We start from the raw sequence: 25,500 nt of genomic DNA on the forward strand, positions 1-25,500 counted from the left end.
TGCTGATCTCCTGCCTGATAAAGCAATCCCAGGAACTGCACTAGCAGGAGACAAAAAGCCCTCATCCTTTAGGAAGAAACCCTAATGTATAGCTGAAGCAACTCTGCCCCTAAGGCAAGGTAACCTGTTTAGTGGAGGCATGTCATGCGCAACATGTTGGTTGCATTGTCAACTGTCCAAGAAAAAACTGTTTCTGACCTCTGGGCCAGCATCTCGGGCTTTTTGTGCGACAGCTAGAGTAAAATGGCAACCTCATTTCCACAGTGTATGTACTTCACCTGTGCAGCTGACAGATGTATACTAAAAAAATTCCAATGGCTGAACTAAGCCTTGGCACCTCACTGGGCATGATGCAGTTCACAGAACTGCGGAGTAATTGCATGTGCCCCCCCCCGCCCCCATTTCTCTTCAGCTCCAAGATGGGGTTGGTGGTGGCAAAGTGGCTTCTTGGCAGGAGCACCTGCCGGGACGGCTCTCACACCCCCTTCCCAGCACTGTCCCTTCATAGTACATTAGAACCCAATCACAGGATCTCTGTATCTGCCAGCACGCACTACAGAAGCAGAGAGGTTCTCCTACAACTTCTGCTCCTACTAGAGCTCCCCTGGTCCGGCACAGATACCAGAAGTTCTGAAACCCAAAGCTGCCAATCCTAAACATGGGCCACATATTGTGGGTCTCTAGAGTTCTGATAAAAACTCATTTTTGCAGCCTCATGCTGCCAGAACACAGAGGGCTGTGGTATACTTGGGTATAGTTGATGCACCACATATGGCCTCAAATCATTACACGATACAGGAATTCATGCTACCAACTTACCGAAGGGGGTGGGGAATGGCGGTCAATGAGGGGGACGCTCTCAAATCGAGGACTGCCACTGAACGAAGCGCTTTGACTCCTGCAAGCGACATCGACAAAGAAGTTCATAACGCACCTCCCCCCCCCATCACCCGCTTCTCCCACTGCCCCAGATCTGGCAGATGGAATGATTCCCAGATCCTACCAGAGATATTGAAGTCATTTGAAGGCTCCCACATAATGCCTTCAGAGATGTGGCAGCTGATAAAATCCTCGAATTTTATTTTTAGGAAGGAAGCCAAAGACTAATGAATCTGAGTGTGAGAAGGTTCCAATCAATACCTAGGCTCTGGAGCCTCTACCTGGGGAGAAAGTGAGCCCCCCACCTAGCTTCTGAAGCTTCCAACCAAAGTTCCCTGGTCTGCTTCTGGGCAGGGTGAAACATGCCTGTTTCTCCACGGGCCGTAGAAACCCCAACCATAATTCTAGTAACCCTAACCCTAGCAACACTAACCCTAGACACCCAAACCCTAGCAACCCTAACCCTAGCAGCCCTAACCCTAGCAACCGTAACCCTAACCCTAGTAACCCTAATTTTAGCAACCCTAACCCTAGCAACACTAACCCTAACCCTAGTAACCCTAACCCTAGCAACCCTAACCCTACTAATCCTAACCCTAGTAACTCAAACCCTAGCAACCTTAACACTCGCAACCCTAACCCTAACACTCGCAACCCTAACCCTAACCCTAGTAACCCCTAACCCTAGTAACCCAAACCCTAACCCAAGTAACCTTAACCCTAACCCTTGTAACCCTAACCCTAGCAACCTTAACCCTAACCTTAGTAACCCTACCCCTAGCAACCCTAATCCTAATCCTAGCAACCCTAACCGTCGTAACCCTAACCCTAGCAACTCCAACCGTAACCCCAATCCACAGGCAAAGTGTAGCTGTTGGGACTAGGATAACTCCAGGTCCACCCCCCTCTTTTCCAGTGATATTTGGACCACATTGTGATCTCAGTCTCTCAACAGACTTCAGGGCAGGGCAGCAAGAACAAAAACAAAATGTACAGGGGAGGAGGGAAGAATATAAAGTTAAGATTTTGGAGATTTTGAAAATTCAGTTTGGGTGAGAATAGGAACAGGAACTGAGCATATGCTCTGTTACGGAACAGAGAATAGAGAGGGTCATAGTACCATTTCCAGGACAGTCTCCCCGAAATAGTCCACAAAAGCCTTTTTTTGGGACTAGATGAGCTGAGGGTCAGAAGGATTCCTGGATCCATATCAGTTAGGGTTGCCAGCTCTGGGTTGGGAAATACCTGGAGATTTGGGGGTGGAGCCTGGTGAGGGCGGGATTTGGGGAGGGGAGGGGCTTCAGTGGGGTATAGTGTCACAGAGTCCGTCTTCCAAAGTGGGCATTTTCTCCAACTGCTCTCTGCCACCTGGGGATCGGCTGTAATAGCAGGAGATCTCCAGCCACCACCTGGAAGTCGGCAATGCCAGTATCAGTGGGTAGGAATAAAGGGTAGGGGTGGGAGCAGACACAAACTAGTCACTGGCTGACAAAATGGGAGGAGGGGAGCAAGGCATGGAATGGACAGACAGAGACGGCTGATGGAAACACAAGGGATCCCTCTCATGCTCCACGCGAAACTGACTGAGTGGGCCTAAATCCATTTTCAGTTTTCCTTACGTTTCTCAGACCCTAGCCATCAGACAGGCACTGCAAGTTCTGCACCTGGAACTCAGTTCCCAGGTGTCGATTTGTATTGGAACCACAGTGTGTGGGGAGAGAGGATTTAAAGCTTCCATCCACAGATGTACCATTTTCCTGACCTGAAACATCATAGGAGGGATGGCTTTCCTCACAAGACTCAAGCTTTGCAAGGGAATTTTGGCGGCTTCCACACCAGCCATTTTCTCATAGTTATTCCAGAAAATCCTGACAACATTGCTCCCAAACAACAACTGGTTCCAATATGGAATTGCCACTATCAATTCACTCGGATTTAAAGGAGAATCTCAACAACATCATTGCCAACTTGTTACATTCCTCATCTCATCATCCTTCAGTTTTTTCAGAACTGATGCAGTGATTTTTTTTTTTAAAGCACAAGATCTCATTGCAGCTCTAGATGTCCAGAGCAGATGATCAAAATGCTATAAAGCCGGGGAGGTAGGGCTGCCAAGCCGTGGCGGGGGATCCGCACGTCTTCACAGGATCCCTGCCGCGGGGGACAGCAATACGCATTGCACCGCCGTCGCCAGGATGTGACGCTACGCGTCTCTCTGGCAACGAGACTCCAAACAGCCCCGTTGCCAGAGCGACGCGTAGCATCACATCCTGGCGACGGCGGTGCAACGCATATCACTGTCCCCCGCGGCAGGGATCCTGTGAAGACGTGTGGATCCCCCGCCGTGGCTTGGCAGCCCTATGGGGAGGCCAAACTTGCTTAACGTAAGAGCCACACAGAATAAACGTCAGCTGTTTGAGAGCTGCAAGACATGGACAAATATTACACGTTTTTACTGGGAAATATGCATATGAACCTTAAATGAGACTGCCAAAAATAAGAACAAAAGTGGTAAAAGCAGATATTGATAATGATATCTATTTGTCCAATGATAATTTTGTTTGCTAACAATATTCTGCTTCCCCAGCCGCCCTGCCGGGAGCCACACAAGACGTGTAGGCAGTTTGGCCACCCCTGCCCTGTAGAGGTTTCTCCTCTTAAATTTTGCTCTTTTCATTCTTGTTCATTATTTTCCATTCTCCACTGCCAGGCTAGCCACAGAATTCCTAGATAACGATTTACAGTTCTTGTGTTTTTAAAAGAATAATGAATGCTACTTTTCAGTTTGCAGCCAAAGCCACATTCCTTTTTAATTTACTGTGAAATCACAGTAATTTTTTTTTTAAAAAATGAGCTACCTATCTGACTACAAAGTGAAAAAGAATGCTTAAGCATACACACGCACAAACCCTGGAACAAGAACTGATAATTAGCTGTTGATTCAGGAATGTCAGTAGCTATAGGAAGACATTAATTACAGTGTAAAAAAAGGGACAAAAGAGAAGATATGAGATATTTGCTGAATGATATTTCTGGGTAAACCTCTTATAGGATCTTTCCGTTAGGAATGGACACTGCAGGATTTTTACAGGGAATATAGAGTTATATTAAGTGCCACATTAAACTTCAGTTGCCATTGTACTTCCAGATGACTACGGAAAAGGAATAAACTGTCCTAGTGTGGAAGCAACTCAGTTCATTCCTATGTTTTTCTTGAAGCCGTCCTATTTTTTCCTCTAAATGCTCATTTGTGCTAATTCTGTTTTGGCTACAAACAAGCGTGCAGCTCAAGCTTAGCATGATGAATAGGGTGCCACGGTCCTGCCTTCTGTGATGTGGCCGTGGCCGGTGTCGATGTCTTTTCTGCACTTGGCTGCTTCCATGATCCATTTGCCTGCCTCTGCCTCCACCATTAACCTTGCAGTGTAGTTCTGCCAGCCACGACCTATGTAGCAGTTTGCATTAGCCATTTTTAGAATTCAGTCTTCCACAAAAGTACATTTAAATACAGTGCAATTGTGCATAAGTGGCAATTATCTGCAACAGTTATTGGGGGGGGATACATGGAACTACATTATACGGTGGTGCCTTTCCATCTGTCTTTGCAGGTAAGAAAACAACCAATGAGGAGTGGAGTTAATGGTCCTCTGTGCTCACCAGTACCGCATTGCCCACTTACACATTTGTAGGGTTGATTGGGGCTGTAGGAAGCTGTTTGTGCATGAGACCTGTTACAGTTCTGCTTCCAGCTGGGTAGTGTACAAGGGTCCTAATGTAGAAGCACCATCTATCAAAGACAGAGCTAGTCCCTTCATTGGTTTATAGCCTACATTGGCCATGGGCACACGGGCAGGAAAATGCGGGGGGGGAAGCGTGGCTGTTTGCCCCGGGGCAAAATAACGCGCGGTTGGGCCAGCAGACGTACCGTGGAGGTCCCGTGGAGGTCCCGTGGTAGGGAGAGGGGCCGAGCACACTACAATCCTGCGCCGTGGCAAAGAAGCGGCGCGGCGCAGCAGACGGGTGTTTTTTCCTCCGGACACCAAAGTGTGCGCATGCCCTGTTGGGTGCTTGTGCACATCCCATGGACAGTTGGGAAAAAACCCTTTATACGAGGGGGCATGGGCGGAAATGCGATCAGACGCCCGCCCTTGCCCCACGGTTACCGGAAACTAGTACCTCCGAGGTACTAGTTTTTAACCGCGCGTCTTCGGAGGGAAGCCTCGGGTTCGCCACGGGAGCTCTACGCTTCCCAGATGTGGCGGTGAGATCACGCCTGGAAAATCCGCCTATCTTCCGTCTCTCTAGCGTGCCTAATGCGCCGTGTGACCGCAGCCATAGTTCCCCAGTCACAAAGCCAGTTTAAATATGTAGGACTGGCAGGACACAGATGATTCCTCCCCCCAACCCCTGGAGCATTCATGCAGTTTGAAAGGTTTTTGTAGTCTGGCATTCCACATCTCTGGCATGCAGGTTTTGCAGGGTTTTTTTTTTTTAATTATTATTTTAAAAACCTGCAAAACCTATTGGACCAGAAGTGACAGTAGGTTAAGCAAATGTGTGTTTATATCCAGGCAAGAGTCGCCTCTCTCAAGCCAGTATTTGGGGAAAGGGGCTTCAGCCTCCCACTCCACACACCATGTCCACGACCTGCAAGAGTCCGGGGAGAGTAGTTTGGCACGTTGAGGAGAACTACATGTATGCCAGGGAACAGGTGGTTCTCTTCAACATAACCCTCAGGACCACTGTAGGTCAAGGGAATGGAGCTCCTTCCTCACATGCACCATGGTTGGTTTGGGAAATTCTTGGAGATTTGGAGGTGGAGCTTGGGGAGGACGGGGTTTGCGAAGGGGAGGGACCTCAGCAGGGTATAATACTATAGAGTCCCCCCCTACAAAGCAGCCATTTTCTCAAAGGGAACTGGCCTCTGCCATCTGGAGATCAGTTATCATTCCCGGAGAACTCCAGGAACCACCTGGAGGTTGGCAAGCGTAACCACACTCCTGACCCAAATCAAGCACGACACACACGGGAATTAAGTAGAATCCACAGCTCACATCTGATCTGACTGTTGCAGCCAGAGGTCATTTCGGGGGGGATCGCGGGGGATCGCAGTTCCCCTGGGAGAGGTACGGGGGCAGGGCACATGACGAAGCCCCGCCCCCCGCTTCCGGCCGCCCCGCTTCCGGCCCTCATTCAGCCAGGAGGAGGCAGGAGAAGAGGGAGGGTAAGTTGCTTCCTCCCTGCCTCTCCCCACCCCTGCCTGCCTGGGGCCAGGGAGGGCCTTGGCGGGGCTTCCTTGCACTCCCGCCGGCCTTGCAGGTCCACCGCCGGGCCCCTCATGGGGCTCACAGTGGAGCTGCAAGGCCGGCGGCGGCGGCCGGGACCGTTGGGGGCAGGGTTTGTGGCCTTATGACACACTTCCGGTGATGTCAGGGGGTGTGGCCTTATGACACACTTCCGGTGATGTCAGGGGGTGTGGCATATGCTAATGAGTTATGCTAATGAGTTCCCCTAGCTCTTTTTCTACCAAACGACCCCTGGTTGCAGCTAACACAGAGTGGGGACCCCAGACCCAACCCGTGAACTCTGTTATCTGGGCCTCAGCCCGTTCAGAAGCTATTTTCTTTCTCCAAAACACCTCAAGAGGATTCAGAACAACATGCAGGAGAGAGAGTGTTCGGGGAATGTCTGAAGCAAAGGCAGGCGGGGAGACAGACGAACGGACGGGAGGAACAAATGGGATGTGAAGGGCAGGACAGGGGAAGAGAAGGAAGGGAGAGGGAAAGGCAGAGGGGGGAAGCGTAGGGAGCGCTCGGATGCTTGTCCGGGGGAGTCAGCCCTCCCTTCCCCCCACCACTCGCGCACTCAGCCCTTTGCCATCACTGGCTGCTCCAAGCCCCTCCCACTTCGCGGGGGGCATCGTGACCGAGCGCGCGGGGAGGGGGTTGGGAGGTGGGTGGTTGGGGCTACTCACATGTACTGTGAGACGGGGGCGTTGGAAATGGGGGGGGCTGAGAGGCGCAGGCTGCCACGGCTGCCCCAGCTTGAACAGTGGCTATAGGAGCCGGGCAGGGTGGGCCCGGCCCCCCCCGCGCGCACCGTCGGCAGCCTACGTGCCTGGGGCGTGAAAGGGTCGTCGTCCTCCATGTCGTCATAGTCCGAGTCCCTGCACAGGATCGCAAGGAGAAAGAGAAAGAGAGAGAGAGCGTGAGGAGCACATTTGGACAGAATCGCCCTACCCGCCGTCACAAGTAAGGTTAGAGCCCAGAGGGGCCCAAGAAAGCAGCCGCTCTGGGTTGCTCACGATCCGTCAACTCCGAGAAAAATATATCACGTTTCCCAAATCTCACACCAAAATCACGTTCATAAGGGCTGTCAAGTTGCAGCTGACCGATCGTGACCCTAGCAAGGGGCTTTCAAGGCAGGTGAGACGCAGAGGCGGGTGGCCCGCCACTGTCTTCCTTCGTTGGCCCCCCCCCATGCAAGTACTGACCCTGCTTAGCTTCTGAGATCTGATCGGACTGGGCTAAACCAGGCTGCTTTCCCTTCCCCCACCAAAATTATAGCACCACATACTGGAGCTTCCCACAGTGGCCCCGACAAGATATTTGTTCCTTATTTTCTTTATGAAGAAGAAGAAGAGATTGGATTTATACCCCGCCCTTCACTACCCAAAGGAGTCTCAGAGCGGCTTACAAACTCCTTTCCCTTCCCCTCCCCACAACAGACACCTTGGCAATGTTCCCTCTAAGCTGGGGAGTCTGGCGAGCAAAAATTCTACTTTGTGAGCTACTGGCATTAAAGTTGTGAGCGAGCGATTTGGCTACTGCATAACTTAGTTTGCTCTGGAGCCCTCCTTCCTGAGCAGAGACAGAAATGTGTGAGACGGAGGCTAAAAAACTGTGAGCTAGATCACACTAACTCAGCTTAGAGGGAACACTGCTTGTGAGGTAGGTGGGGCTGAGAGAGCTCGTTCAAGAACTGCTCCTTTTCAAGAACAGCTGTGCCAGAACTATGGCTTGCCCAAGGTCATCCAGCCAGGTTCAAGTGGAGGAGTGGGGAATCAAACCCGGTTCTCCCAGATTAGAGTCCGCGCACTTAACCACTACACCAAACTGGCTCTTTATGCTAACATTCTAACCTCACCTTTCTCCAGGGATTCCAGGAGACCAGCAAAACACCTGTTGGCTCATACTACAGCCTAACCACAGCAGTACCCAGGCTACAATCTTTTGCTGGTATGGAAAGTTGTGATTCAAATGCCAATTGATGCCTCAGTTTGAAAAGATAAGGCAAGAGATAGATAAAATGGAACACAGAGTACTCTTTTCATGTCCATACTGCTGTAGCATAGCAGTGAATCAAATGCTCGCACATGGCCCGGCCACTGGTGGTCTACTGGCGGGCTTTTTCACTGTGGCTACCTCCTCCACAGCTTCCCTGCTCTTCTTGTTGTGTCATGAAGGCCACTACAACCGGTTGACTGAGATGGCATCTGTCAATCTCAGGCACTCGGGCCACACTGGGTGAGGCAAAGACCTTCCCTTCGCGACTTTGCAGGGTCTCGTACTGTGCTGCAACCCACACAAAGCAGCGGTGCATGTTTAGTTTGCATGCCGGAGATCGATAGTTCTTACGCATAGCACACCAGTGTAACAGCTTTGCATGTGTTGCAGTACGGTTTAAATAAGACAAGCGCAAAGTCTCACAGATGAGCTCTTTTGCTTCCCAGGCACCATGTTTATCAGCCCTTTGTGGGCAAGGAAAGCACCAAGACACCCGAGACAGAAGTAGTACAGCCTCCCCTTGTCTCAGGCCACTAGCTGCAGTCATACCTCGGTCTTCTCTCTAATAGAAGCTGCCAGAAGACCCCTTCTATTGAGGTACATCAGAAGATCAGAGCTGATGTCTCAGATGATGCTAGATCAGGTCATGGCACACATTCCTAATGCTACTGCTAGAATATCTGAGGCCACCGTTCAAATATCTTTTGTTCTAAAACAACTTTTCTGTAAGCACCCTTCAGGCAAGGTTCAAGTCTGGCAGTACCTTAAAAACCAAGAAGATTTTTTGGGGGATAAGCCTTCGAGAGCCCTTTCGCTTTGATTCTCACAGGCTTCCACCCTGGAAATCTTGTTGGTTTCTAAGGTGCTTCTGGACTTGAATCTTGCTTCTCCACTACAGCCAACATGGCTACCCACCTGAAACAGCCTCCAGGCAGACTTCCATAACTGGTGCTACAGTCAGCACAAAAGATAATTGTTCTCAAGCTCTTTAAAAACTACCTCCAATCGTTCAGCTCTGGTGCTACACCATAACTCAGCCTCCCAGAAACCAGGGGTCATTTCCTGCAGGAGCGCAAAGGAGCGGAGCTCCGGCAGTAAAGAGCCCAGGGGGTGGGCACATGCAACAAGCCCTGTCCCCAGCTCCCAGCAGCCCTCAGTCACAGCAAGAAGCATCCAGGTAAGTTGCAGAGCCCCCCCCAGCCCCCCCGCTCCAAAACAGTCCAGTGGCACCTTTAAGACCAAGTTTTATTCAGGTATAAGCTCTCCTTCCTCTGTGAGGACAGATCTGCACGTCCCCCCCCCCCCAAAAAAGCTAGCAATCCAAAACAGTCCAGTGGCGCCTGAGTGGTGGGTGTTGCCTTCTGACACACTTCCAATGATGTCAGGGTGTGTGGCATATGCAAATAAGTTATGCTAATGAGCTCCTGCACCTCTTTTTCTAGGAAATGACACCTGGTCCTAGTGATCACTTGCTTGAAGTAGGCAGTCGGGAAATATGGCCACCCTGCTTTAGAGCCATTTTATCCCACCCTTCCTGAAATGACCCCTGCCAGAAACTGTGCATGAAAGGCCACCAAATGGTCAGGATTGTAAATAGCAAATAGCCTGGTTGCCTATGGCACATGAATGACTTCTAGGCCAGGAAGCTTTACGGAGTTAGCAAGTCTTTTTTTCCTTTTCAGAAAGACATAGATAGGTGGGGGCCGCTAAGAAGCAACTACATGGACTTCTTTGCAAGGCTGCACTGTCCCCTGCTAATGCCCAGAACCCATCAAGAGTTTAGGCTTACCTGTTCTGGAACCTCTTCCAGGCACGGGGCAGACTGCAGACAGCTGTGGTGAAGGAAAGGGCGGAGAGGAAGGAGAAGAGGAGGAGGAAGAGCAGGCCTTCCATGCCGTCGTAGCACAGCCCTTTCAGGGCATCCACATAGTCCTAAGAAAGAAAGAAAACATCGACATATATCCAGCAGGGGCTTGTCCGTGATGGCCCCAGAGCTTTGGAACACTTTTCTCTGAGAAGCAGAGGATGGGCCATTTTTACTAATTCCTCCCTCCCACATCCTCCTCCAAAATGCTGCTCCTGGGGGATGGAGAGCTCCTAGGAATAGCTTAGAGGGAAATCAGATATCTCATGCGGGACAGGTGAGCAAATCCCACCCCACACACACGCATGTGGAAATCTAGGCTGGATCCAAGCCAAGGCTTTTCAGCAGGGCTTTTTAATATTCTGCTGTTTAATGGTCAGGCTGGTTCTTTATGCTTTCTAATGGACGCTAGTCGCCATCGCAATATGGTGGCTGAGGGTTTTGTTTTTATTGTAACGGATACTTTTATAATCTCTGGTTTTGGTTCGTTGTAACCTTCCATAAAGCAGGGTTGCCAACTCCAGGGTGGGAAATTCCTGGATAGTTGGGGGTGGAGCCTGGGGAGGGCGGGGTTGGGGAAGGGGAGGGACCTCTGCAGGGTATAATGCCACAGAGTCCACCCTCCCAAGCAGCTATTTTCTCCAAGGAAATGGATCTCTGTCGTCCAGAGGTCTGTTATAATTCCGGGAATTCTCCAGGCCCCGCCTGAAGGTCGACAACGCTACCCTAAGGGTCCCTTTTTATGGATGGAAGGTGGGGTAGAAATATTTGTCGTGCACAAACAAATGAACAAATAGCAGTGTGCCCCCCCCAGCTCCCCTTGACCTGCCATGCTGTCATCTGTCATACAGACCACCTACTGGTCTTGGCTTCTTTGAGGCCCAAAGCCCATTCACTTGGTTCCCTTAGAATACTAATCAGTAAAGAGGGGGGGGGGGTTGCAGTATGGAATAACAAGAAGAAATAGAAATGGAATTACTGCAATCTGTGCAATCAAAGCTTAATATAATATCTGAATGGATACAAAATTACAAATCACATATTCACTTACAAATCACATATTCCGTTCCGTTTCGTGACAACTTCTTCACACATCAAACCTCATACAGACGTGCCTTCATATGGTCACAAAAACTTTCCAAATGGATATTTCTTAACTCCTATACGTTTCTGGTGTTCATTCACGTAGTGTTAACAAACCGTAGTGTCAATTGCGGGCTGAAGGCACGTCTGTATGAGGTTTGATGTGTGAAGAAGTCGTCACGAAACGGAACATCAACTCCGGGGAATTTCGTCCATCTTATTGATTCATCTGTATAAAATAATGTTATTAGTCAATATGTGATTTGTAATTTTGTATCCATTCAGATATTATATTAAGCTTTGATTGCACAGATTGCAGTAATTCTATTTCTATTTCCCTTAGAATACTAAGCATGCCCTCTAGGCCCACAGGTCCACGTGCATGATCGCGCAAGGAACCATGGTAGCTGCTGAGGAAGGAGCAGGTGGCGATGGTGCCAGGAAGAGAAGGAGAGGGAAAGCAGCTCAGTGGCCCTCTAAGAGGTGGATCGGGGTCCACCTGTTTATGGAGGAAGAAGAACTGGGCAGGTACCTTGTGAAGTCCCCGGCAGTTGAGCAGAGCGACGAGGTGATGGAAATTGCTTTCTGTAGTGTTCAAAGTGCTCTGGATGGCCAGTATGCTCCTCTGCAATTCAGAAAAGCCGTGAGGAGAGAACCTCCCGGGTATCCTGGCTCACAGTTCCCTCATCCCAGCCCCATCCAATTCCTTTCCCAAATGTCCTGGCTCCCAGGAACCCTCTGTGTGCATCCCTACTGACCTCAGCGGCTGGGAATTGTGGGACAGCTTCTCTCTCCAATCCGTACAGCTGAGAGTGTATGTTGGACAGTGCCCTCTGACACATGGTGAGCCTCTGTATCCATGGAGCGAAGGATTATGGGAGAAAGGCAAAGCACTGTGGTTGGAAAACTACACTCCAATGGTACATTCTAGGGGCCTGAATCGCCACTGTCACACAGGTAAGAGCAGGACTAGATTCTATTCCCTTTTGCTGATAAATAGTAACCGTCTTTTTTTTTTTTAAAGCATTTTGACAGCAATTAATTTCTAAGTCATTATTTACCAAACACCTGGGTTCAATATCAAACAGGTATTCTACAGAAGGAAACTGAAAGAGATGTAGAATAAGTCTAGTAGCGACCAAAAGTATGAAAAAAGGGGCCTGGAGAGCGGGCTATAAATTAAATAAATAACAAACACAAGTAAAATAAATAATAAACACAAAACAAAAGCTATTTAATTTGGCTATTTGTCTGTTTAGCCAAATGTGCAATCCACGGTGTCAAAAAGGTGTTACAGTTTCAGATGGACAGAAGACTGTCGCAGCAGAACAAAACTGAAGCATATCAAAGACAAAAACAAAATTTTTAGGGCAGAAGTTTGAGAGTAACAGCTCACTTTGTTATATAAAGGTGTATGTGGATTTTGCTATTTTATGATTAGATCAAATACAAAACCTGGAACTGAATTCAGAGTGCTGAGAATGCCCACCTTGATTTTGTTTTTAAAAGCAAAAGCAAGTTTCTAGTCCCTACATGCAGGGCTCTTTTTGTAGAAAAAGCCCAGCAGGAACTCATTAGCATAACAGGCCACACCCAACAGCAGGAACTCATTAGCATATTGGGCCACACCCCTGACAGCACAGCTCATTAGCACATTAGGCCGCACCCTCATGTTACCAGACGTGTGGTCATCCAGCCACACCCACCTTTTGCTTGTTATTCTGTTTACCTTGTTTGTTGTCAAAACCCAGGGCCTTTTTTTGTAGCAGGGACTCCTTTGCATGTGAGGCCACACACCCCTAATGTAGCCAATCCTAATGAGTTTCTGCTGTTGGGTGTGGCCTATTATGCTAATGAGTTCCTGCTGGGCGGGGCCAACTCGGGAGCCAGCCGGAACTCCATTCCTGTGCGTTCCTGCCCCAAAATAGCCCTGCCTACACGTGTGGGGGTGGGCTTGAGAATGTGTTGGCAAAGCTTTGGGAAACATCCTTGGCCCTCCCGTGTGACTAATGAAAACAGAATGCATGATGATGCATAGTAAGCTGCTGACTAAACACTGGCCTGGTTTTCACAACTGATCCAGGATGCAGATTTTTTTTGGCTACCTTGGCACAGAATTGTTTCCCGCATACAGGCAACACTTTCTGGAGGGCAAATGGTATCACCTACCTGCTGGAAAGGGTTAAAGACATCTTGGCTGCAGGTTAAGTAGTATTGCAGGATTTCTGCAGAGTTAGGAGGAAGAGAGAAAGAAATCAGACACTGGGTCCATTTGAGCTGGTGTCATAGGGCTGCCAAGTGGGGGCGGTGGGCGGGTAAATCCCCACTTTGGATGCCCGATTTCCGCCACCGCGGAATCTGGCCCCGGGGGGAACTCTGCCCCCCGAAGCGCAGCGTGGCTGCGTCACCGACAGCTCCCGGAGCCCAGCGAGGCTCCCCCGCCACCAAGGTAAATAGACTTGGCAACCCTATGGTGTCATGCCCCTCCCAGTCTCGCTTCTAAGATTATTATTTTTTGCCATCAAGTCACAGCTGATTCATGGGGACCCCGTGGAGTTTTCAAAGCAAGAGACACTCAGGTGGTTTGCCATCCAAACAGTAGCCAGGGCTGACACTGCTTAGCTTCTCAGAACTGATGAGATCAGGCTAGTTTGGACTATTCAGATTGGGTTTTTTGACATCAGAAGAGTGCAGCAATCTGGGAAATTAACCAAGAAGCACCCAGCCTCTGTAAGCAAGGAAGTTAGTAATCATTGCACCATCCTCGACCCAGGTGGAAACCCATTCGTGGCAGCTCTGATCCTACCTGGGCTGAGTCCAGTTCTGGCTTGGGTTGTGTTCATCACATAGCCATCTGGCTCAAAGCAGAAATCGCTCAGTCCCTGAAAGGGGGGGGGGGAGAGGAGGAGGAAGAAATGTCTCTGTCATTGCATTCTGTTGTTATCAGCATCTAAGCAAAACCAAGCAACAATCAGTACAATCCCTTGCAGAATTGCTCCAGTCTGAACCCGCTGATTTCAGTGGGGTTAGATTGGAGTAACTCTGCAAAGGTCTTCACTGTCAAGAAGGCAGAGTCCCGTTAATAGACAGCGGTAGGTCCACCTGATAGGCACCATTGCGGAATGAAATGGCACAGGGCAGTATATCTTTGGGGCATTGTGGTTTGAGAGGAAAGGGTCCAGAAATGAGAACCATTGTTTCTGAAGTGACCGGTCTTATACTTTAAAAAAAACCCCAAAACTGCACTGTCTTCTAATTTTGTGATACAATTTTGCCTTGCTGATTGTATGGCCGTGGTCACGCTGGTGGCTTGGCACGATATGGGACAAAAAGGGGGGGGGAACTAGGGTTGCCAAGTCGTACCTCGTCCTGAAGCAGGGACTCCCAGGTCGAAACCATAGAGTTTTCCCTCGGATGACCGTGGCCCCACCCCCAGCGTGCCTGGCATGGTCGTGTCACTTCCTGGTGACGTGCACGTTGGGGCGGAGTTCCCCCTGGGGCCTGATCTGCCGGCGGCGGGGAACGGGCCTCTGGGGCGGGGTTTTCCCCGCCCCCCGGGGGGACTTGGCAAGCCTAGGGGGAACTTAACCTGGAAACCTGGGATCCAGAACCTAAAAAGGTAAGTCAAGTAGAATAGAGGGCCAACAATAAAAACTTAAAATGTATAGTATATAAAAAGATACATGTATTTATTAACAAAGAATTAAAAAACATATAAGGGCCCAATCACACCTCATGTAAAAATACCAGAATCTAACACACAAGGGCTAATGGACTTGACCTGACGCGTTTCAGCCTGTATAGGCCTTCTTCAGAGGTCAAACACAATGAGGAACATATTGGCTTATACCATAATGTAGTACAATCATACAATTATGCAACATAGATACAAGATGGACCAGGAAAAAAATTGTTCCAAAGTGAAACCACTAGGCATAGAATAAAAGTATAAATGAGGCCTCCAAAGATGCGATCACATGCCCACTGATCTTTCACTGAAAATAATTCCTGATCCAGAAAGTGCCTTCCAATGATTGTTTAGCCAAAGTGTCCTCAGTGAAGTTGTCCCTATGGTGCCACCTCTGACTGAACCGGTTGAAAGTGTTGCTGGGCATATCAGCCACACAGCACACCCTGCTGTGGGTTACCCATGGAGACATCCCATGGTAAAGCAGCCACATGATTGCAGCGCCTCAGATTGCACTACCAAAAAAAATATCTCAAAATTCATGCGTGCGCACATGCGCACATAGGCAACTTAAAAAAAAAACCCTCCCCAGCAGCAGAATGGATCTGCAGTTCAGACATCTGGCCATGCGCAATGACTGCGCGGGGAACCGAAAACACAACATGATGTGGTGCCTTTTTAACCTGGCTCCAAGTCATCCTGTGACGTGGCTGTCTGACTGTGCCCATTTGATCCGGAGAGGAGTGGCTGTGTCAGGCCAAACTGCCCCGTGTGATCATGGCCTATGTCTTGTACTGTGTTTATTGCGTTGTTTTAAAATTTTGTTATCCACCTTGACTCTCCTAAAGAAAGGCAGACTGTAAATAGAGAAAATAAATAAATGCTAGATGGGAGATTAAGCTGAGATAATTATTATTTAATTACATTTCTTGGAAATCAGGTGGTGAGTCCTTGGTCAGACGTGAAGCACCCTGGGGTGAACACAAGGCCTATTTATTTATTGAGAAGATATATATCCCTTGCCTTCCTGCTAAAAACGGCACGCGGGGTGGCTTACAAGGGAATATTTTATAAAACAATACAAATGCAATATTAACAACATAGCGGTAACGTAATAACAGTCAATCAAAAGAACAGCAATAAATAATATCTCTATGGAAGTAATCAAACCAACCAAAAAAATCGATAAGAACCAGCAGCTGAAATGGCCCGTCGTCACCATGTTAGGAAGGCTACTCAGTTTTCTCTACCACCCACTGCCTTTGAGAATAAAATAATTCATCAACTCCCTGGGAGGCCAAAAGCAAGGGGACAAACTGTGTTTTGATGGAAAGGATTTCAAAAGTGGTTTGTGTGTGTGTGTGTGTGGGGGGGGTATCTGTATCTTCCCCCCCCCCCCCCACGGGAGAGAAAAATAGCTGGGTGTTTATGGTTTCGGACATACACAGGCCTGCCTTGGGCTGCTTCCGTGTGGGGACGTCACCTGCACAGATAGCAAGAAGCCCCTACAATAAAGGAGAGTGTTAGGGTTGCCAGGTCTGGGTTGGAAAATACCTGGAGACTTTGGGGGTGGAGCCAGGAGAGGGCGGGGTTTGGGGAGGGGAGGGGCCTCAGCATGGTACAATGCCACAACCCTCCGAAGCAGCCATTTTCTCTAGGGGAGCTGATCTCTGTCAGCTGGAGATCAGTTGTAAAAGCGGGAGATCCCCAGGCCCCACCTGGAGGCTGGCAACCCTAGAGAGCGTCCAGACAATGCCATGCTCAATGAGGGTATGACTTAGGGTTGCCAACTCTGCATTGGGAAATACCTGGAGATTTTGGGGGTGGAGCCTGAGGAGGGCGGGGTTTTCTCCAGGTGTGTTGATCTCTGTCACCTGGATGATCAGTTGCAACAGCAGGAGATCTCCAGCCACCACCTAGAGGTTGGCAACTCTAGTAATGATTCCTCTGACTCCCGTTTCCCCCGCTTTGCTCCAGGCAAAGCATAAATCTCATTTTCTCCGGCAGAGGAAACCGTGGGATGATGCACACGGATGGCGCATCTGTCTGGAAACTAGGAAACGAGGAGGGGTGCAGAGAGCCAAGCCCCATCCGTCTTCAAAGTGGCGGAGCTAAACTCTACATTCCTTCCCCCCTTTTCAGCCCTTTAAGAAGATTTTTCTTTTAACTGAATCGTGCTGTCGCAAAACAGCAGGGCTGGGGGAAAGAAAGGGGGGGGGAGGCCTAAAGGGGCTTTAAAGGAGGGGGTTGCAGACTGTGGGGAGTAGGGTTGCCAAATCTGGGTTGGGAAATTCCTGGAGATTTGGGGGTGGAGCCTTGGGAGGGTGGAGTTTGGAGAGGGGAAGGACCCCAGCAGGGTATCATGCCGTACAATCCACCCTCCAAAGGAGCCGTTTCCTCCAGGGGGAACGGATCTCTATCGTCTGGAGATCATCAGTCATGATTCCGAGAGAACTCCCAGCCTCAGCTGGAGTTTGGGAGCCCTAGAGGGGAGGCCCCTATGCATTATGCAGGTGTGGCCGCCAGGGCTTTTTTTGTAGAAAAAGGCCAGCAGGTACTCATTAGCATAATATGACACACCCAACAGCAGAAACCCATTAGCATATTAGGCCACACCCCATGCCTTCCCTTGGCTTGCCCGTATGCCCTGCGGCTGCGGGGAGCCCAGGCAAGCCGGCTCTTGGACAGGCGGGGGAAGGCATGGGGAGGCATTTAAACGCCTCCCCGATCCTTCCAGGGCCCCCTCTGGCCTGCCCACCTCGGAGTCGCCAGGGGGGTGTCGCTCTCCAGGCCTTCCCTCTGTAGCCCCGCACACAGAGGTTTCGGCTGTAGTGGGCGTGGCCAACTCTGAAGCCAGCCGGAACTCCGTTCCTGTGCGTTCCTGCCCAAAAATAGCCCTGATGGCCGCTAGGTCTGGAGGGCTGGGAGCGCCAGCACGGCAAGTGGTGTTGGGACAGGGGGTGTGGAATGATCATGGGATTTTGGAGTATGACCTTCTGGGTTTTCAGACTTGAGATGAAGACCCTTCCCACATTGACTTGATAGCTGTGGAACTACTAGACATCTGCTACGAAGCCCTGGTGGACTACAGGGGACTGTGGGACTATCTCAGTTCATACCAGGTCTTGTCATGGCCCTGGGACAACGGAAACAATATGCCTCAAACCCATCCAGTACTCCCTTTTATACCTAGAACCCATCCAATACCCCCCTTCAAACTCTGGATTGCAGGGAAAAATTGGTGTCATGCCTCAAACCCATCCAATACTCCCTTTTATACCTAGAACCCATCCAATACCCCCCTTCAACTCTGGATTGCAGGGAAAAATTGGTGGTGGTGGGTTTCTTTCGGAGAAGCTTGCTCTCATAATCGGTGGCCTCAAAGAGGAGTCCTTGACAGGTCTCCACGTAACCGCAGGATTTCCTAGAAACCCGGACTGTGAAGGATGGATTAGAAAGAATGCATCGTAGGGATGAGGACAGGAGGGTAAGACAAAGAAGTGCAAATTCTACAGGGAGACGAGGCCAGGGTCACAGGGGCTCTTGGCTGGAATTGGGAATCACTAGGAAGGCCTGAGGTGAGGTTTGTGTGGATGCAGTGTGGCACTGAGGCACCTCAAAAGGGCTGTGCCCATCCGTGGAGGGGACAAAACATTAATCAAGGCTACTGGAAAGTACACAGAGACTGTGTAGTGCCGGATAATTAGAAGTGAGTGGGAAGAGTGTGTGTGTGTTTGTGTGTAGAGGGATGTGATGATGGGGGGGGGGGAAGAGAACCCTAACTCTGGCTGGAAATGCCAGCAATTAAATTAATGTGCTTCAGAGAGCAGGGACAGACTTTCCAGCAAGGCCACCCAGCCAGTCCTTCAGACAGCATAAGGTGGCCCTCTTTTCTCCTGCCAGAGGTTCCTGTGCTTTTGACATCTGCAGGACAGGCAAAAATACAACAGCTTGGAACATCCTAGCACAAAGACACAGTGGCTGAAAATGCAGCAGAGGTGCATTTCTCACAGTGGCTATCAGGCCTGGTGCCGCTGGGGTAGGACTATGGGGTGGAAGTCCAGTCCCTCAGCTCACGCGTTCAGTGGAGGTGCCGCCAACCTCCAGGTGAAGCCTGGAGTTCTCATGGAATTACAACTCATCTCTGGACTATAGAGGATTACTGATCCCCTGGAGGAAATGGGAGCATTGGAGGAGGAACTCCACGATGTACCATAAAGGTAAAGGTAAAGGTAAAGGTAAAGGTTCCCTTGCTCGAATGCCAGTCGAGTCCGACTCCAGGGTTGCGGTGCTCATGTCCGTTTCAAAGCCGAAGAGCCAGCGCTGTCCGAAGACGTTTCCGTGGTCATGTGGCCGGCATGACTAAACACCAAGGCACACGGAACGCTGTTACCTTCCCACCGAAGTGGTACCTATTTATCTACTTGCAATTTCTTGCTTTCGAACTGCTAGGTTGGCAGGCGCTGGAACGAGAGACGGGAGCTCACTCCGTCATGCGGCACACCCAGGTCTCGAACTGCTGAACTGACCTTCCACAGCCTGCAGTTCAGCGTCTTAACCACTTGAGCCACCGCAGCTCAAGTGATGAACCATAGCGTCTAGTAGAAACAGACATCCTAGCCTAGAGGGATTTCACACCCCTCCTGAGTTCCCTCCCCTCCCCAAGCTCTGCCCTCCTCTGGCACAGCCCACAAATCTCCTGGAATTTCCCAAGCAGGAATTGGGAACTCTAAGAGGGGCTCCCAGCTAGGCCAGGTGGAGGCTCACCCCCTTCCGCTGTGCTGCTCCAGGTAGCTGCATAGCCTGTTCATATGGCCAGGCTAGCCCTAGATTGCTCCCCTTCCTCCTTTCCCTCTCCCAGCTTTGGATGTCATCAGCCCAGATCTCCTGATCTACGCCCCCACCCCAAGCCCCTTACTCACCACGGCTGCTGCTGTCTCCAGCCCCATGGAGCCCCAGCTCAGGATGAGAACTAGGAAACTCATCACAGACATTCTGTTGGAAGAAAGAAAGGTACCCGAATGAGCACGGAGCACCTCACCCTTAGTCAAGTGGCTTGTATACCAGGGATGAGCGAACTTTCCCTATTTCATTTCATCTGGTCTTACAATCATTTATATGTTTGCCAGTGGTTTTGTATCTCCACTTTTTGCTGCTGGTTTTGTAGATTTGCATGCTGTATGTATGCATCTCTGCATATGTTGTTATTTACATGGATAATACTTGTATAATGCTGATTTACTGATGCAAAAATAATGTTGAAAACCATGGACGCATTATGGAAAACAATGCAATCCTAGAAAACCAGAAAGAACAGGAAAATAGAGAGTTGTGGGGCATTTTGCACAAGTGTGGTATGGATGGGGATATATAATGATTTTTTAAAAGATTTCAGATTATTCATATACTTATATTTTTCTAATTTTATGAATTTTTATATTGAGATTTTATTAGGATTTAATAAAAGCCTATTAAGCGGGAAGGCCTCTCCTTTGTAGGTCTTTTTAGCTGATGCTAGCAGACAAGAAACAACATTCTTTTTTTCTTTTACGTTGTTTGGATGAAATAGCTATCTAGCTATCTGGTGTTTTTAGCAGGCCTTCAGTGCAGTATTGCCGGTACAGCAGAAGACAGGTTTTTCAACAGATGTATTTGCTTAAAATATAGAGTTCATGGTTGTAGTTGTTTGGGGTAAAACTCTGCAGTGTCTGGGTCAAAAAGGGCTTTATCAGAAAACAGCACCTTTTTGTTTGGGTATGAAGAATCCTTGGGTATTATTATTAAGGTTAAGTTAAATAAATGTTTAAGATATCATGGGGAGCGGTGGCACAGAGGATTTAGCCTCTGGTTAAAATCTGAACTGAACAGAGTTGCTGTCAGTTCTAGCCCGCGCTGGTGTGAGCTACCAGCCTTGTCCCCAGCTCGCCATCCACCCAGCTGTTCGAAAGCTTCGGCGAGTAGATAAAATGGGTACCACTCCTTAGAGAGGGTGGGCACACTAAACCCCCGTAGGGGATGTGTTAGCTGGCGAATGGAATGTCCAGCTCGGAAGCCTGGGAAAAAAGACCTCTTCGGCATTAAGAAGCCTGTGATGGGCCAATTTGGCCAGGCGGTGGCAGTGCGGTGCTACGACTCAAAAGCAGCCCAGGAAGAACCAACGCCATCAAGCCAAGCTGAAGTGAATGCCATCCGGAACACGTCTGAAGCCTACAGCTGAACAGAATCCCTGTAGGCTGCAAACGTGTGCGATTTAAAGAATTATATGTTGTCCTCCCTTACCCCTATGAACAATTGTTAGTCCCTCGTGTAAAACCTGTGTAACTGTAAATCGCTCAGAGCCAGCAGCAGATTGAGCTATCAATAAATCGAAAGGTATCATCATCATCATCATCATCATCATCATCATCATCATCATCATCATCATCATCATCATCATCATCATCATCATCATCATCATACAGGCACACCTTTTTCTGTAACTGACCAATGAATAAATGACTACTCAGATGATGCCCTGACATTTTGTGGCCAATTATGATTTCTGGATGTTATCTTTTTGGCCTCTGTCACTTGGGGAATAACATTTCATGTACTTCCTTCTCGTGGTCAGAAAGCAGTCAATTTCTGATAGGCTGCTTTGGCCTAACTGTTTTCAATTGTTTAATTGCAATGAAATAATCAATGAACATTCCTCCTTGTTTTGACTTCTCTTTTTGGCTTGGGAATCTATTTGTACAACACAAGGCAGAAGCAAAATTGAAATGGGGGGGTGACCCCCACAACAATCAGTGGTCCATCTAACCAGCTACTGACTACTCTGCCTGACAGTGGCTCCCCAGGGTCTCAGACAGGAGTCTCCAAGCCCGGCAACCTGTTACATGAGACTGAACCCAGGCTGGGGCCATCTGCACAGGGCCAGTTCTCTGGCCAAGCTACCAAAACGAGGCAGGGACTCAGCTCATCTCCCCGGCCGCCATCACTGGTGTGGGAGACAACAGGCTCCACTTTCTGACACGATGCAACTGCCCAGACCCCACTAACAGCAGTGTGGAAAGAGGCGATGGGTGCACCTTGCTCGGGATGATGGAACCGGCCCTGCTTCTGAATGGAAACTCTTCGTGAGCCGTGGGGCTCCCTACTCAAGGCTGTGCCACCTTGCTTCCTGACAAAGGCTGCTTAAGACACAGCCGCACAGTAGGATGCAATCCAGCAGGTGCGTTCTTTCTCCACTATTGCACCACTCCATCTGGATTCAGATTTCACTTCGTCCTTCTAAACCACAGCTGTGCCTATTGGTGGGATATGTCGTGGCAGATTCCAGAGGGACAGCCATGCTGGTCTATTGCAGAAAGGCCACAAATGAGTCTTGTGGCACCTTTGCAGATGTACGGAGGCTGGAGCTTTCCTGGACTAGAGGCTGCGTTGTCATGTTCACGAAGCATATCCTCAGTTGGCGGATATAATCATAAGTAAGTGTAGAGAGGAACACCCCCCCCCAAAAAAAAGTATAAGTAGTGGGGGGTCAAAGGGACACGGGGGTGCACGAGGGACTGTCTGTGACATTTTTATGCACCACTCAGACATATGCAAGGTAAGTCCAGCCGCCATTCACAAAAGCAGTAACTGGCAATAACACAATCTCCCTAGCTTTGCTAAACTAATTTAATCTGTTTCCAGGCCGCTGTCTGATGTCTATGAATGGGTCTGTCACTATGGTTTTGCCTTAAAGCGCTGCCTGATTAGAATCCAGGAGTTGGCAAAAGGAGGTTAATGTTTCTTAAGGGCTGTGGGTGGTCCCCTGAATGAGCAATTATGTTGGGGGAGGCGAGGTTGAGGTCCAGCGGCAGAACAACCCGCGCTGCATGCAGAAGGCTCTCTCCGGTTGGAAAGGGATCGGGTAGCCGTGGGTGTGAAAAGACGTGGACCCCAGACTCTGGACAGCCACTGCCCGTCAGAGGAGACACTGACCTTGATAGGCCAACAGTCTGACTCAGTAGAAAGCAGCATCACATATTCAGTTCAGCCTCCAAGCTGGAAACTGGTGATTATGTATGAGAAAAAGCATCTGGCAATTTGGAAGACGGGCAGCGGCAGAGAGTGGGGAGGGGGAGACAGAGAGGGAGGGGTGGCAGGAGAAGATGCAGCCCCTTGGGGCTTCTGGGCCGAACTATGTGTGGTGTTAGAGGTCTGGAAGGGGATCTCCCCAATTGCTTATTTGCCCCCAAAAGGAGCCGCCGAGAGGGGTGAAAAGTTTAACTGTTTCCTCCCCACGACACCATTTCCATGACTGAAAATCCTCACTCCCGGGCTGATTTTAGCTCTCAAGTTACGCAGGTCAGCCTTGGTTTGTATTTGGATGGGAGACCACCAACAGAGTCCAGGGGAGGCAATGGCCAGCCACCTCTGAACGTCTCTTGCTACGGGGTTGCTGGGATTTGGCAGCACTTTCCACCACTACCAGTGCAATGACATACACCATTTGAATTACTGCTCCCCCCCCCCAATGGGGATAAAGGAAACCACAAGCGAAGGGGGCATTTTCAAGCGAGGGAATTACGATTGTTAGAGTTTGGGAGTAGAAGAGTTAATGCTGCCTTCTCCAGCAGCATAGTCCGAATCTATTTCCCCCTCCCCTCCCCAACACAGTGGCAGAGCCATTCGCCAAACTCCAGCATCCTGTGCACTTTGGTCCTCCTCTCTCTCTGAGGAGCTGATAAAAGCCTGCCTGTACCACCTTGCGGGAGTGTCTGCTGTACACGTAGGCTCTGCTAGCATGTTTTTCAAATAAAGCAAATATGACAAAGATGCCTTAAATCCGCAAAAGAAACGAAACCTAGGAGTGCGTCCCTTGAAATTCTCACCGCTCAGGAACTGTGTAACATATTTTTATACATAGCTCTATTTGTCACTAAAGGTAAAGGTTCCCTTGCTTGAAAGCCAGTCAGGTCCGACTCTAGGGTTGCGGTGCTCATCTCCGTTTCAAAGCCGAAGAGCCAGCACTGTCTAAAGACGTTTCCGTGGTCATGTGGCCCGCATGACTACCAAGGCGCACGGAACGCTGTTCCCTTCCCACCGAAGTGGTACCTATTTATCTACTTGCAATTTCTTGCTTTCGAACTGCTAGGTTGGCAGGAGCTTTGTCACTAAACACTCCCCTAAAAAAGAAAAAGAAAGAAAAAAGCTAAATCTAACCCCTGAAACACTCCTAAAATGAGCTGGTATTCTGCTTCTTCCTCTGGATAGAAGATTTTGCAGCGCATCAAACAGATCCCTTTGAATTGCTTCTGGGCGCAATGGTCTCATCTTGTGCCCCTCCCTCTCCCAAACTCCCAAGCTTTCCCAACCACCACCCTAATGCAGCAGTGCCCAGATGTGCCCACCAGATGGTGCACTCACACGATTACCAGCCACTTGATCTGCTTCGCCAGCCCAAGCAAGGTGAAGAGGCAGATGATGAGGTCCAGCAGCAGCAGCAGAATGTAGGCCAGCCACCTGGGAGGGCAAGGAAGAGGAAGAGGAAGAGGAAGAGGAAGAGGAAGAGGAGGAGGAAGAAGAAGAAGAAGAAGAAGAAGAAGAAGAAGAAGAAGAAGAAGAAGAAGAAGAAGAAGAAGAAGAAGAAGAAGATGATATTGGATTTATATCCCGCCCTTCACTCGGGGTCTCAGAGCGGCTTACAAACTCCTTTCCCTTCCCCTCCCCACAACAGACACCCTGTGAGGTAGGTGGGGCTGAGAGAGCTCTTTCCAGAACTACCCTTTCAAGGACAGCTCTCGTCAGGACTATGGCTTGCCCAAGGTCATTCAGCAGCTGCAAGTGGAGGAGTGGGGTATCAAACCCGGTTCTCCCAGATAAGAGTCCACGTACTTAACCACTACACCAAACTGGCAAAGGAGTGAGGATAACCACACAGCCCATTTCTTCAACCCCACTTTCACCCTTCCCTGTCCAGTCTGCCCAACAGCCATCTATCCATGATGAACCTCTTACTACAATAAAGTCTGAGTCCAGTGACACCTTTAAGACCAGCAAAGTTTTATTCTGGGTATGCACATGAAAGCTTATATCCAGAATTAAACTTTGTTGGTCTTAAAGCTGCCACTGGACTCAAACTTTGTTCTATGGCTTCAGACCAACGTGGCTACCCACCTGAATCTCTCTTACTAGAATGTTACATGCCCCTTCCTCTCCACACCTTACTCATATCTGTCTGAACTTGAGTTACTCTATGTCTTCTGTCCTTCCTTTCCCCACTAATCCCAATATTTGGGCAATTCCCTGGATGCTGCTCCACCCGTACAGTTCCCCTCACACTGTTCCATCCTCACTGTTCCCTTCATGCCACTCCATCCTCACAGTTCCCCTCACACTGCTCCATCCTCACAGTTCCCCTCACACTGCTCCATCTACACAATTCCCCTCACGCCACTCCATCCTCACAGTTCCCCTCACGCCACTCCATCCTCACAGTTCCCCTCACACTGCCCCATCCACACAGTTCCCCTCACACTGCCCCATCCACACAATTCCCCTCATGCCAGTCCATCCTCACAATTCCCTTCACACTGCCCCATCCACACAATTCCCCTCACGCCACTCCATCCTCACAGTTCCCCTCACGCCACTCCATCCTCACAGTTCCCCTCACGCCACTCCATCCTCACAGTTCCCCTCACACTGCCCCATCCACACAATTCCCCTCA

At 49.5% G+C, this 25,500-nt stretch overlaps 1 protein-coding gene across 1 annotated transcript in view; it reads right to left on the reverse strand.

Annotated features, from left to right (window-relative positions):
- Positions 1-25,500, reverse strand: part of TTYH1 (tweety family member 1) — a 76,276-nt gene that overhangs the window by 1,247 nt on the left and 49,529 nt on the right. The window contains exons 6-14 of the mRNA XM_015417367.1: positions 24,197-24,292; positions 19,723-19,795; positions 13,919-13,994; positions 13,282-13,337; positions 11,871-11,963; positions 11,645-11,737; positions 9,955-10,097; positions 6,854-7,045; positions 820-898 (exon numbers count right to left, since the gene is read on the reverse strand). Coding sequence (XP_015272853.1) covers positions 820-898; positions 6,854-7,045; positions 9,955-10,097; positions 11,645-11,737; positions 11,871-11,963; positions 13,282-13,337; positions 13,919-13,994; positions 19,723-19,795; positions 24,197-24,292 — 901 coding nt within the window. The remainder of the gene's footprint in view (positions 1-819; positions 899-6,853; positions 7,046-9,954; positions 10,098-11,644; positions 11,738-11,870; positions 11,964-13,281; positions 13,338-13,918; positions 13,995-19,722; positions 19,796-24,196; positions 24,293-25,500) is intronic.

This window comes from Gekko japonicus, unplaced genomic scaffold (assembly GCF_001447785.1).
Source record: "Gekko japonicus isolate JY-2015 unplaced genomic scaffold, Gekko_japonicus_V1.1 scaffold2313, whole genome shotgun sequence".
In the NCBI taxonomy this organism is placed as follows: domain Eukaryota; kingdom Metazoa; phylum Chordata; class Lepidosauria; order Squamata; family Gekkonidae; genus Gekko; species Gekko japonicus.